General features: G+C 38.6%; 1 protein-coding gene across 1 annotated transcript in view; it reads left to right on the plus strand.

Moving 5' to 3' along the window:
• The window catches only part of LOC143039991 (uncharacterized), a 42,845-nt gene that overhangs the window by 25,819 nt on the left and 2,026 nt on the right, over positions 1-15,000 (plus strand). Inside the window, exons 5-10 of the mRNA XM_076210510.1 lie at positions 993-1,087; positions 2,295-2,345; positions 6,622-6,857; positions 7,448-8,884; positions 14,192-14,386; positions 14,701-14,897. Of these exons, the coding sequence (XP_076066625.1) occupies positions 993-1,087; positions 2,295-2,345; positions 6,622-6,857; positions 7,448-8,884; positions 14,192-14,386; positions 14,701-14,897 (2,211 nt within the window). The remainder of the gene's footprint in view (positions 1-992; positions 1,088-2,294; positions 2,346-6,621; positions 6,858-7,447; positions 8,885-14,191; positions 14,387-14,700; positions 14,898-15,000) is intronic.

Here is a 15,000-nt window from a genome sequence, read left to right on the forward strand (position 1 = left end):
CATTGTCAGACTAATGCATCCTCCCAAACCTAAACCATATCATAAAAACATTTCTGCAAGCAGGACACAAAATTATCTTATCGTTTTCAGATAACACTAGAAACGTGCAACTGTATCTGCGAATTTATTGAAAGATATCTCGCAGATTAAAACGAGCTGACACAAGGCCTGATGTCAGCACATTCAAAGAACTTATAAATATCTCACCTTGACTCAGAAGACGGTTAACTCCTCGAGTTATCAGCCAACAAACAAATCATAACAAGACTAACATATTTTACACTCCTAACACATAGAACATTTAGAGGAAGTTCTTCCATAACACTTATATAACAGAGTACACGCGCTTTACATAATAAACACAAGCACCCAATGCAGTAAACAAGCACCTGTACTTGAATCGCTCTTCCTCTCCTCCGTTCATGTCACCTTCCAGCAGTGAAAATATATCTTAAGAATTAGTCACATTTTGTAGTTTTCTACATAATGCGGGTGTGTCCTTTCACTTGACCACCCCCTTGTATATATATATATATTATAATATATATATATATATATATATATATATATATATATTGAGCGAAAAAGATATTGACAAATGCGAATGAAGGTGGAGGAAGTTTATGAGGAATATTAGGGGAATTTTAATGCTTGACGTTTCGACCCTTAGGGTCTTGATCACAAAGCTTTGTGATCAATACAGACAGACAGACAGACAGACACACACACACACACACACACACACACACACACACACACACACACACACACACACACACACACACACACACACACACATTCGTTTCCCAACAGCTAGCAGTGCTGTGAAATTTTACAACTGTGGAGAGGGATTGAGACTCAAAAAGCGGAGTTAGCAGTATGAGCACATGCATGTTAAATTTATTAGAAGCATTCTTATTTATTTATTGTTATTCATATATTCTATTTATTACCATTTATCTATTTATTCATTTATCTATTTATTTTTGCAGAGTGAACGAAGTTATCCGAGTGATGGGATCGCTTATAGTTTCTTTGTCCACAATGTTGATAATTACTCTTCTCACTTTCATCAATTCGGACGAATGTAAGTACTTCTGACCGATTGTATTACAAAACGGATTTAAATCGCACAGCCTCACACAACGCCATGGAATACTAAATATCAATTAACAATATTCATTATTTTCTTTAAGTATGACAGAATTTAGTTTTGTTTTATAATGAAAAAAGGCAATTATTTGCTTCATCTTTTGACAAAAAAAATATGTGTGTGTGTGTGTGTGTGTGTGTGTGTGTGTGTGTGTGTGTGTGTGTGTGTGTGTGTGTGTGTGTGTGTGTGTGTGTGTGTGTGTGTGTGTGTGTGTGTGTGTGTGTGTGTGTGTGTGTGTGTGTGTGTGTGTGTGTGTGTGTGTGTGTGTGTGTGTGTGTGTGTGTGTGTGTGTGTGTGTGTGTGTGTGTGTGTGTGTGTGTGTGTGTGTGTGTGTGTGGATAAATAAAATAAAAAATCCATAAATTTTCACGGACTGAAAACCCGCAGCCCCAGAGTAGCCAGGAACGGTCCACGGGCCTTTTGTAATTCATAAACCTTTCTGGGAACTGGGTCGACACTTTAGAATGGGGTCTGTCTTACATCTATGTGATACTGTTTCTGTGCCACCAGCTGAAGGTTACCTAACGGGGTGGCGAATTCCCATTCCGTATTCTAGTCACGCGTGGGTTAGGCTTGCTTTACACGTATCGCCATTTCGGCGTACGCTGTCCACGACACGACACCGTGTTCTTCAATAAGCTTGGGTGTCTATGGACGCTTTCACACATGGTCGTGGTCCTGACGTGTGAAAGCGTACATAGACACATTTGAAAACATGACGTCGTGTCGTGGATGTCGCACGGCGAAAGGTCGATACGTGTGAAACGAGCCTTAGGATTCGAAGAACCAAGGGGACCAAACGTTCTCCCTTGATACATTTGGTCTCTCAAAAGGAAAAAACACCTTATGAGGAAGGGGCCTTTGTAAATACGACGTTTCCTTTGTTAGACCTTTATCAAGTACATTTGGCAAAAGGTCTATCATGCGAAACTTCGTACTAATTAACGTTCCCTCCTCACATTGTGTTTCTTTTGAAACGCTCGTCAGCAAGTATCAGTTACACGTGGTAGTCCATCCCCTTAGTGGATTTTTGTTCATACACCTGGTGGATTTTTGTCCATGCACCTGGTTTTTTGTCCATACATCTGGTGGATTCTCGTCTACAGTAAACTTAATATGGATTTTTTTGTTTTTTTTTCAGGGCAAGAAGAGTTCTTCTCCTTTACAATGGTTCTCATCGCAATACTCAATGGTGAGATTTATTTTCCTTTATTTATTTATTTATTTATTCATTTATTTATTTATATGTTTATTTATTTATTTATTCATTTAGTTTTAGTTTTCTTTCACCTTACAGTTACAAAAACACAAAAGTGACGAATAATGTGTGGTTTGGGACTTTGACTACAAATAATCTTTTTAGCGAAGTAACATAATTTACTTCCAGTAAGTAAATACTGTAAGTGTAATGAGGAAGGATGTTTTCTGGGCCTTTATGGATCTGGAAAAGGCTTACGACAGGGTAGACAGAAAGGCACTGTGGGAGGTTATGCGGATATACGGGATAGGAGGAAAGCTTCTGGGAGCTGTCAAGAGTTTTTATGAGAGTAGTAGAGCTTGTGTCAGGATTAGAAATGGAGAGAGTGAGTGGTTTGAGGTAAAGGTGGGACTTCGTCAAGGATGCGTTATGTCACCCTGGCTGTTCAACTTATACATGGATGGGGTGGTGCGAGAGGTGAATGCAAGGGTAGTGGGTCAGGGATTGGAGATGGTTAAGGAAAATGGAGAAAAGTGGGAGGTGAGCCAGCTGTTGTTTGCGGACGACACTGAGCTTGTGGCAGGATCAGAGGAGGGATTGAGGAAGCTGGTGAAAGAGTTTGGGAGAGTGTGTGATAGAAGAAAGCTGAAGATAAATGTGGGTAAAAGTAAGGTGATGAGATGTACAAGGGGTGAAAGTGGCAGTAATCTGGAAGTGAGCATTAAGGGAGAGCAATTGGAGGAAGTGGATAGTTTTAGATATTTGGGTGCAAATGTGGCAGGAAAGGGTGGAGTGAAGGTGGAGGTAGAATGTAGATTGAGAGAAGCGAGTAAATGCCTTGGTGGTTTAAAAAGTGTAATGAGGAATAGGAATCTGGGAATGGATGCTAAGAGGAGACTGTATGAAGGAATGATTGTGCCAACAGCACTGTATGGAGCAGAAATATGGAACATGAGAGAGGAAGAGAGAAGGAACTTGAATGTGTTTGAGATGAAGTGTCTGAGAAGTATGATGGGGGTTACTAGGCTAGATAGAGTGAGAAATGAGGAAGTGAGGAGGAGAACAGGGGTGGAAAGGGAGCTGGGAGATAGGGTGGATGAAAGAGTATTAGGATGGTTTGGACACATGGAAAGAATGAGTGAAGAAAGACTAGTAAAGGAGGTATGGAAGGCAGATGTGGAGGGAATGAACATGAGGGGACGTCCTAGGATGAGATGGATGGATGGGGTGAAGGGGGCTTTGGGGAAGAGGGGAATGTCGGTTGAGGAAGGACGGGAGAGGACAGAAGACAGGGGTGAATGGAGAATGGTTGTATATGGAAAATGTTGTGATGCATGAGGTGGATTGGACAGGGGAATGGGGGTGAGGTAGTGTGTGTGTGTGAGCAAAAATTTTTGACGCAGCCCGAAGGGATTTCTCCCCGTCCTCTCCTTTATATGGGGGGACGGAGAGGGAGGTCGCCGATTTAATGAAGCGGCCTTGCTGTGGATGTGCTGTGTCCTGCGACACTGCTTCTGACCCAGGGCAGTGGACAGGGTGCAGGGATGACCCGTCATCTAGGAGGTGCTAAGATGGGAGGGAGGGTGGAGGGGTGTGGAGTGTTTTCGGGGATGGAATGGGTGGGAATGATTTTATGCCTTTTCCTTTTTGGCTACCTCCCTAGTAAGGGGGAAAAAGCCTTGGTATATGTATGTATGTAACATAATTTATACATTATAGAACAAATCGCTAGTAACAGCGATGTAATTCAAACAATCTGGCTAATCTGAGTAGCAAAGTGGTAACGCTTGGGACTTCGTCCCGGAGGGACCCGAGTTCAAAGCTCGCGGCGGCCGGGCGTGATTATCTATAGTTTATGTATTTCAATCCTTCTAATACTCCTCCATCCACCTAATACTTGAAACTTTCATAGAGAGAATATCATGAGAGAAGGAGAAAGAGAAAAATGATTAGGAAAAGGAGAAAGTGAAAGATGAAGAGAGGAAGAGAAAAAAGGAAAAGAATGTGGAAGAGAAAGTGGAAGAGGAAGTGGAAGAGAAAGTGGAAGACAATGAGAAAAAATGTGGAAGAGAAAGTAGAAGAGAAAGAGGAAGAGAACGCGGAAGAGAAAATAGAAGAGGAAATGGAAGAGAAAGTGGATGGAAAAGAGGATTAGAAAGTGGAAGAGAAAGTATAAGAGAAAGTGCAAGGAAAGGTGGAAGAGAAAGTGGAAGAGAACGTGGAAGAGAACGTGGAAGAGAACGTAGAAGATAAAGTGGAAGGGAAAGAGGAAGAAGATAAAGTGGAAGAGAAAGAAGAAAAGAGGAAGAGAATGTGAAAGAGGAAGAAAATGTGGAAGAGAAAGTGGAAAGAAAAAAGGAAGAAAAAAAAAGGAAAGAATGGAAGTGATAAAAGTAAAGGGAGAGGAGACAGAGAGTGAGAAAGAGAGATAGAGAGGCAGAGTGAAAAGGATAAATAATTACGTAGGTGAAGAGGAGCCTACACCAGTAGGTATTGAGCAGCTGCGGCCGAGTCCGTCACCACTGCTAGGAATCGGAGAAGAGTGCGGGATTCGAACCCGTAACTAAACGAATGTGAAACAAGCAAGGACGGTTCCGATGACGCCTCCAGCAGGTAACAGACACTAATAGGAATCGGAGCGGAGTGCGGGATTCGAACCCGCAAGTAAGTGAATGCCAGACAAGCAAGGATGGTTCCGATGACGCCTCCGTCGGGTAACAGTCACTGCTGGTAATCCGAGTGCGGGATTCGAACCCACAATTAAGAGAATGTGAAACATGCAAGGATGGTTCCGAAGACACCTCCATCGGGTAACAGTCACTGTTGGAAATCGGAGTGCGGGATTCGAACCCGTAACTAAGCTTCTGATGATGCGTCCAGCACAGTAAGTGTTGCGTAGGTGACATACTAATAGCCACCTTGAGGGAATTGTATCAAGGATTACAAAGATTTACAAAGGCGGAGCATGCCGACAGGAGACCTTTTGATCCATATCTAGGTCGGATGCAAAAAAAAAAAAAAAAAAAATCAAGGGTTATGATCCGGTTACTAATAAACCCATACAATACAGTGACGCCCTTAAAATATTCTATTCTGGCTATTATTTCTTCAACATTTCGAGGACTTGAACTCTGACCTCAATGGGGTCTCGATCGCTGGAGACCACTTTCAATCAGGGGTCCGTCCCCTGAAATGAATAAAAAGGTACTTTTTTTTTTTTTTTAGTGTATGAAGAGCGTCACCACGTTCAAGAGGTTGAGAGATTTCTGGGACGTAATAGGGACGAGTGGAGAAGGAACACGAGATTCACTACGGAGAAACCATTACTTGTTGTAGCGAATGTCAACGTGGGGCAATACCGGACCAATTAGGTCGTAATACCGGACACACACACACACACACACAAAAAAAAAAAAAAAAAAAAAAAAAAAAAAAAAAAAAATAAATAAAAAAAAAAAAATAAAATGAAAATAGATAAATAAAATAAAATAATAAAATTAAACAAATGAATAAATAAATAAATAGATAAATAAATAGATAAATAAATAAATAGATAAAGAAATAAAAGATAAATAAAAAAAATAAAAATAAAGTCGTAATACAGGACCAACAATGTCATATCACAGGAAAAAAAGGTCATAATACAGGACTAAAAAGGTTACCGGACTAATCTGGTCTTCGTACTGGGCCAAAAAAGTTGTCATACCGGGCCAAAAAGGTCGTAATGCCGGACCAAAAAACTCGTAATACTGAAAAAAAAAGTGGTAATATTGGACCAAAAAGGTTATGATAGCGTACCAAAAAGGTTATGATAGCGTACCGAAAACGGTCGTAAAACAAGACCAAAAATCTTGTAAAACCGGATCAAAAAGGTCGTAATACAGGAGTAAAAAAAAATTATCATAATCAATCACACTTTTTTTCAGTGAATATGGCTTATCATCAATATTAATAATTACTACTATCATAATTACACTTTATTACTCTTCTCAGCGACTGGTTTGCTATCATTATTATTAATCATTATTACTATTATAATTACACTATCACTTTTGTCAGTGCCTCGTTTGTTAATGATCATTATTATTAATCATTACTATTATAATTACAATATCACTTTTGTTAGTGCCTCGTTTGTTAATGATCATTATTATTAATCATTATTACTATTATAATTACACTCTATTACTTTTGTTAGTGCCTCGTTTGTTAATGATCATTATTATTAATCATTATTACTATTATAATTACACTCTATTACTTTTGTCAGTGACTGTGGCTATTTTGCAAAGTTCCCTGTATGGGATGGCCGCTATGTTCCCGGAGTCGTACACAAGCGCCCTCGTGTCCGGGCAAGCCATTGCAGGGGTCTTCTCGTCCCTCGCCCGGATCGTGTCCCTGGCCATCGGGAACCAGAGTCCAATCAAGAGTGGAATCATCTTTTTCTTCATCGCGGACATTGGGCTCCTGGTCACTGTCATAAGCTTCTATCGCCTTGTTACTACAGTGAGTGGTCTTTGTACGTCCATGTCATTATCGTCGTCATCGTCGTCCTCGTCGATGCCGTTATCATTATCGTTATCGTCATCATCGTCGTCGTCGTCGATGCCGTTATCATTATCGTTATCGTCATCGTCGTCGTCGTTGTCGTCGTCGTCGTCATTATCTTCGTAAGTCATTATCATCGTCGCCGGTATCATCATCGTGACCATTACTACTAGCACCACCATTACTATTATCAACACTATCACCGTCATTACAACTATCACTATCCTTTAGTATAATTATTATAAATTTTTATTATTTTATTTTTATTATTAATTTTTATTATTTTATTTATTTAATTACTTATCTATTTATTTATTTATTTATTTATTTATTTATTTATTTCTTGCCGTGCGTTAACAGGAATGATCATGCACGATGTACATATAGTAGGTGGTATGGGAGTTGAAATGCGTTTTAATTTGTATGAAGTATGTAAGAGGGGGTGTTAGACTCAGGTATCCCTTTATAAGGGGAAGAGGGCCTTTGGTATGTCATGGTATGTAATGATATGCATTTCGTTGACTAATTTTCCTCTTTGTTCTCCTCAGGATTTCTACCGAAGATACATAAGTCCTACTGTGCTTCCTCCTATCGACGACTCCGGTAGAAGTTCGAGAAGAGAAAGTAGTAAAGGTTCTTTCACTCCTGGAGCCCTCTCCTCCATCCCCGAAGACCGGGCCATCACAAACGCCATTGAGAGCTACGAACATTTTTCCATGAAAGAACCCTCCATAAAGAAAGACTTCGTCATAGAGGAAGAGACCAACGTTGACGAGATTTTTGTCAAGGGTGACAACGACCCCAAAGAATCATTCGGTGGCTGGGAAAAGACTGAAGACAATGAGTCTACTTTTAGGAGTAAAGAAACCATAATCATGGACAAAAAAGAAGCTTCGATCACCAAAGAAGTCCTCACGGAAGACTCTACTATCCTTAGTACGATACCCCGAACTAGTGGTGAGGACCTTGCTAACAGAGACGACCTAACGAAATGTGAAGTTTTCAATGATGACGACGAACTTAACAAAGAAATGTCCAAAAATGAAAACAACCTTATCAAAGAAGTCTCCAAAAATAAGGAAAACTTCATCAAAGAAGTATCAACAAATGAAGCCGACCTCATTACAGAAGTCTCAAAAAATGAAGACCTCATTGAAGAAGTCTCCAAAAATGAGGACGACCTCAGTAAAGAAGTCTCTAAAAATGAAGATGACCTCACTAAAGAAGACTTAGAAAATGAAGAGGATCTCAGCAAAGAAGTCTCCAAAAATGAAGACGATCTCATCAAAAAAGTATTAAAAAATGAATATGAAATCAGCAAAGAAGCCTCCAGAAATGAAGACCTCAGCGAAGAAGTCTCCAAAAATGAAGACGACCTTAGCAAAGAAGTCTCCAAAGATGAACATACCCTTATAGAAGAAGTCTCTAAAAACGAAAAATTAAATGAAGAAGTTTCCAAAAGTGGAAACGACCTCAGCAAAGAAGCCTCCAGGAATGAAGAAGACCTGAGTGGAGAAGTCTCCCAAAATGAAAACGATCTCAACGAAGTGACCTCCGGAAATGAAGGCGACCTCGAGAGCAACCTCAACGAAGAAGTCGCCAGAAACAAAGAAGCCATTCATCACGAGAACGAAAATAACAAAAACGAGAACTTCGTCAACAGTGGTAACAAGGTATCCAGAAGCGAGGATCGTTCCTCCGACACCGAGAACTCTTCAGAAGAATCCTCTACCGGTGAAGCGACAACTGACACAGAGGTTTGTATCAAACACACCTGCAACAGCACCACAGCCAGTATCGACACCTTAGCCAGTAATACAGATATCAATTCCTTTAGTACTGACAAAACGGAACCTGTCAGTAACATCGACTTCGAGGGCGGCAAAGAAGCCCAGATAATGAAACAATCCAAAGGAAGTTCGGCGTCCTGTTCTGAAGACAAAGAGGGTCTCACTTGGGCTCTAATCTGGAAGATCTTCTTGAAGGTTAGTCAACTCAAAACTAGGTGTCTTTCACAGTAGGATATAATTTCTACAGTGTCAGTGGTATGAACGGAATTATATGTTTATCTTTAAGACATACCTGGAGTTCATCCTTAGCTGGATATAAAAGTCTGTTATCAGCCAGAAAAAGATATACAAAGTGTTACTCGGGTGCAAATGGGTCACCACCCTCTCATCATCTCTCAGGTTATTTGCATTGTCTTCCCCTTACCTTCCAACAAAGGTCCTTTTATTTGGCTCTCTTTAAATGAAGAAGACATTGAAATGGGCAAACACTATCTCCTATGTCTGTCTTGGAAGACCTTTATAAAGGTCATATCTAATAATAAGAGCAATAATTGGTGCTTCAAGATTCACTGGTTGGAAACCCGCAGCCCCACAGTGGCCTTCAACGGTCCTTGGGGCTTCTTATAGATCTTTGAGAAGAAACGTTTTAAGTTGTGTTAGTGTAGGACTGTTCCTATGTCACTTGGTTACAGTATGAGAAGAGCAATCGCCGTTTGCCATCTCTCCTTATTTGAAAAGGTGGAGGGGATAGAGTAAAAATTGTCACCAAGGATAGGGTGTCAATTGTCGCTTGATAGAGGTGTCAGTTGTCGCTTACGAAATAAATGAGCCAGTTGGAATTCATTATGCTGACGAGAGCTACCAACCTGACTCCTATGACTGTCATACCTCCAACCACCTCCCAATTCATCTTCAACCAAGTAAGTTAAGCTCCGGTCACACGACTAGAAACGACTTCATTTGCGATTTTTTATTTTTCGAATCTCCAAATGTCATATTACCTTTGCGTCATATGTTGAGAATTCAAATGACGAAATATGAGAAGTTAAACCTATACAATTATTAGACTTATTGTTAAATTGTCCGTAGTGACGTCCAGAATATTGTAAGCGAAGTCGTCCTACAGCTTTTCAAATTCACGACATTTGACGACATTCGTGATAGAGTGACTGGGGCATTAGGAGTTGTATTATGTGAGGGCGAAATCTCTTTTGGTACGTCTCGTTCATTCGAGTTTTATCGAATATATTACTGTTATATACATTATTATTATATCATATATATCATATATATCATTATATTATATTATTATATATATTATATTATTATATATATTATATTATTATATTATACTATATTATTATTATTATATATATTATATTATCGAATATAATTACCGTCTTGAACTCATAAGCAAATGGTCGTGAGTTTGAGTCCAGAGGCCCACTGTGGGGTTATTGCTTTGGTTCCTGGCAACCCTGGCCAGGCGGGGAGGCGACTCAACGTCGGGCTTAAGAAAAAAAAGCTGCTTCCCACAACTGACATTTCTTACTGCGTGGGAGTGGGATGATTATATATTTTATTATTATTATCATCATCATTAATTACACAAATCTGAGAATACATACAACAGGACCAACAGGGACGGGGGATAGGGTGTCTGCGTTAGCGGGGATTTTGTTCACGTGGATTTTGTCAAACGAGGACATAAGCCCATGAACGAAACGTTATTACAAAGGCGGAGCATGCCGACAGGAGACCATTTGGTCCATATCTAGGTTGGATGCTAAAAAAAACAATGATAAATAAGTAAATGAATAAATACTATAATAATGTAAATAATGAATAAAATACATAAATAAATGCATATAGTTAAATAATAAAAAATAGGTAAATAGTAAAAAAAGATAAATTGACATATAACTAATGATAAATGAGAATCAAGCAAACAATAATAAACAAAATAGAAAATGATAAAAAACAACAAATAATATAGAATAAATTATAGTCATTACAGCATCTTGCTTAGGTGTTTATTTAAATGATTTTTAAAGCTTCGAATTGAGCTACATTACACTGCCTTTGCAGGAAGTTTATTCCATTCATTAACTACACGGTTGGCAAAGTTGTTTCTACCCACTTCCAAATTAAATCTATTTCCGGACAGTTTGAGACCATTGTTTCTTGTCTGATTCTCATTCAACGTGAAAATTTTGTCATTTTTGATGTTGTCAATTCCCTTTAGTATCTTAAAGACCTGTATCAAGTCACCTCTGAGTCTACGTTTTATATATATATATATATATATATATACATATATATATATGTATATATATGTATGTATATATATATATATTTATATATATGTATTTAGGGCAAACAGATTTATATCTTTTAGTCAATTTTCGTGTGATTTATTTTTGAAATTTGGAATCAGTTTTGTGGCTCTGTCAATGTCTTTAATGAGATTCGGTGACCATATGGAAACAGCATATTCCAAATGTGGACAAACTAACGATTTATATAGCTTGTTAATGAGTGATGGACTTTTGAAGTCAAAGGATCGCGCAATCAGTCCTAGAATCTTATTTGCTTTCTCAGAGGCTGAAATGGACTGCTTGGATTATTTGAGTTCGTTGCTGATAATTACGCCGAGATGCCTTTCACTATCCACTTTTGGTAACGAATTTCCAAATAACTTGTAATCGTACCTACTGTTATTTTTAGCCTTACCTTGCATTTACTTGTGTTAAATTTCATTAGCTACTTTTCAGACCATTGCTGTAATATATCTAAATCTTCTTGAATACCTAATTGGTTTATGTGATCATTTGCCATTCCGCACAGTTTTGTATCATTAGCAAATTTGGAAACAGTAGATTTTAGTCCATGGTCTATATCACTTATATATACTATGAATAGAAGTGGCCCAAGAATGGAACCCTGAGGAACTCCACTTGTAACATTTTTCCATCCAGAAGTTTTTCCATTTAAAACAACTCTCTGTTTTCGATCATTCAACCAATTACTAGTCCAACTTAATAGGCTACCACTTATTCCGTGTGAAGCTAATTTAGTAAGTAGTCATTCGTGTGGGACAGTATCAAAATCTTTTGCAAATTCTAGATATATTAAATCTACATTATTTCTTTTATCATAATTCGAGATAACTGTGTTGTAGAATTCGAGTAAGTTAGTCACGCAAGAACGTTTCCGTCTGAAACCATGCTGGCTATCATTTATCAAACAGTTACTTTCTAAATGATGTTCGATAGCATTTCTGATGATAGTTTCCATAATTTTTCCTACGATTGAAGTCAAACTTATAGGCCTGTAGTTATTTGGTTTCTTTTTGTCACCTTTTTTGAATATGGGAGTAACATTAGCTAGCTTCCATTCTCTTGGGACATCTCCGGATATGATGAATTTCTTGAAAATAATTTCTAATAGAACAACAATCTCATTTTTCATTTCCTTTAAGATTCTTGGATGCCAACCGTCAGGCCCTGGGGTTTTATTAACTTTGAGTTTCTCTATACACCTTTTAATATTTTCTTTTGTTATATTTACCGTAGTAAGTTTACCCTAGACTTTTCACAGGTTTCAGTTTGGAGTTCACTTTGAGGTATTTCGTTTACGAATACCGAGCTAAAATAATTGTTTAAAATATCACACATTCCTTCATTTGAATATTCAAGTTGACCGTCAGCAGATAATAGTGGACCAATGTGATTCCTAACAAACTTTTTATCTCTAATGTAACTATAGAATTCTTTGGGATTCCTTTTGGATTTATCAGCGATATTCATTTCGTATGGTCGCTTTCGTTTTTTTATTGTATTTTTTAGATTTCTCTGTATTAACACATAACTTTGATAGTCATTAGATGCACCCGAGTACTTACATTACTTATAAGGCTGTCTCTTTTTAGCACTACTTTTTTCATTTTCTTTGTCAAGCAATTTTGGGCGAGCCTGATTTGGGGGACGTCTGTCCTTAAAAGGAACGTAAGTATGATCATCTTAGCGTATTTTGAAATATTTCCCACATCTGATCTACAGGTCTTTTGCTTAATTTTGCTTCTCAATCTGTAAGCTGAAGATTCTGACATAGCCCTATGAACTGAGCTTTACTGAAATCGGGTATTTTAGAAACACAAGTATCTATTCTAAAATTTTTAGTAGTTTGAATCTAAGTTGTGATCGCTATTTGCAACAGTTTCACCGACTTCTACATCAGTTATCATGCTTTCGCGGCTAGTGATCAATAGATCGAGTAAGTTTCCATGTCTTGTGGGCTCTTTTACATGCTGAACTAAGTAATTGTCACCGAGAAAATCAATCAAGCGACTACCTATATGGCCATGTTCAAGGGTCATCCAATCAATGTCAGTAAAATTGAAATCACCCATTATCAATAAATCCCGGTTGCAGAAACTAGACAGTTCTTGAAATAACAGTTTGTCGTCTGCTAATGATAATGTCTTTGGCCTATATATTACACCTACATTAATTTTTTGTCCATTTGTTTGGGTTAATTCTACCCACAAACTATCATATGCATCCTGTTTCACTTTCTCTAAAACACAAGCATGGACATTGTTTTTAACGTACAACAGAACACCCCCACCTTTCTTGTGGTTTCTATCCTGATGAAAGTATTTAAATCCCGCAATATTAAATTCAGCTTCAAACTCTCCACCATTTAACCATGTCTCGGTTATTCCTATCATATCGAGATTTTCGCTTTTGACATACGCCTGTATTTCTTGGAATTTGTTCCTAATACTACGAGCATTAAAGTACATGGTTTTAAGAAACTCGTGATTATTTCTTTTTGACACGTTTTGAGTTTCAATATCATGCCTTACATTATAATTTTGTTTTTTATTGACACCTTGCTCTATATCAGGGGTTCTTAACCTTTTTTCTCCAATTCCCCACTTTTTAGTGAGCCAACTCTCCATTTCCCACCACAGCATCGGTCTTTGACAAATTCGATTTTAACCCATGCAGTGTTTAGTACGTAAATATACAGTGTTGTCACTTTTACCCAAACATGACTTACAATACCTCATATATTGGTTGCTTTTGTTATTAAAACAGTCTGTAAATGGTTGTGATTTGTAAAGTAAGTCAACATTTGGATGTAATGTATTAAATTTTGAAGCACTATCGATTATTTGTGGGTGGAAACAAATTCACGAAATGTGACAAGAACACACCAGAAAAAAAAAAAAAAAAAAAAAAACATCGATTAAAAAAATAGAAAAAAAAAAAACAGTGGTTCTTCTGTCTAACCGGTCATTCCCCACTTGGCAACTCCGCCATTCCCCACCAGTGGGGAATTCCCCACAGGTTAAGAACCACTGCTCTATATTGATATTTGGTCCTTCATTGACATACCAATGAAGACTTCATCCTCACATGGTGCTTCTGTCTTACTTGTCAGCATTTGGCGATCTTTCACGAAATTAACCTAATCGCATTCTGTCCCATACAGATATGGCCTCTGGCTATTAATGTAGGACTGATCTACATGACCACACTGATCGTCTACCCGTCAGTGACAGTGTATGTGACGTCGTCTTTGCCAAGCTCAGACTGGACAGATATCTACTTCCAGCCGACGGTCACCTTCCTTCTCTTCAATATCATTGATGTCATAGGACGGGAGACACCAAGGGTCCTTCAGTGGGTAAGATTCTCGTGTTGCGGGCATGATTAGGAGTTTATGATTAGGGACACATGTTCGGGAGCTTTTGGGTGTGTATTTACAACCATTGGACACTCGCAACTGACCTAATATTGTCAGTATTCATATATTACGAGTATTCTTTCCAGTAAAATTGACCAAACAAGTTTGACAGTGAGGTTGCAAAACGACTGTCGTAAAGGTACTTGACTGACTCAAGTTCACTCAACGCAGGTCGTCTTTCTTATCCAAAACCCTGGTCCTCCGCCAATCAGAACCCTTTGCAAAATCTAATCTTGCTTCTGATTGGCTTACAGCCCGGGGACAAAGGTCCTCTACTGTATGTCCTGAGTGCGGCGCGCGTGCTGCTGATCCCCCTCCTCCTCCTGTGTCACGGGGACAAGAAGACGTTCCCGACCTCCTTCCAGGACGATTCCTTCTACATTGCCTTCATCGTCCTCTTCGCCTTCACCAGTGGCTACTTCTCCACCCTCAGCATAATATATTATCCAAGGTAAGGAAGAACCCGAAACACCCCATCCACGGTGTATCTGGTCTCGAGGCCGCAGGATAGATCTGAACATAAGAACATAAGAATGGAGGAGACTACAAAAGAC

This window comes from Oratosquilla oratoria, chromosome 27, assembly GCF_046742065.1.
Source record: "Oratosquilla oratoria isolate Oo_2021 chromosome 27, ASM4674206v1, whole genome shotgun sequence".
NCBI lineage: Eukaryota > Metazoa > Arthropoda > Malacostraca > Stomatopoda > Squillidae > Oratosquilla > Oratosquilla oratoria.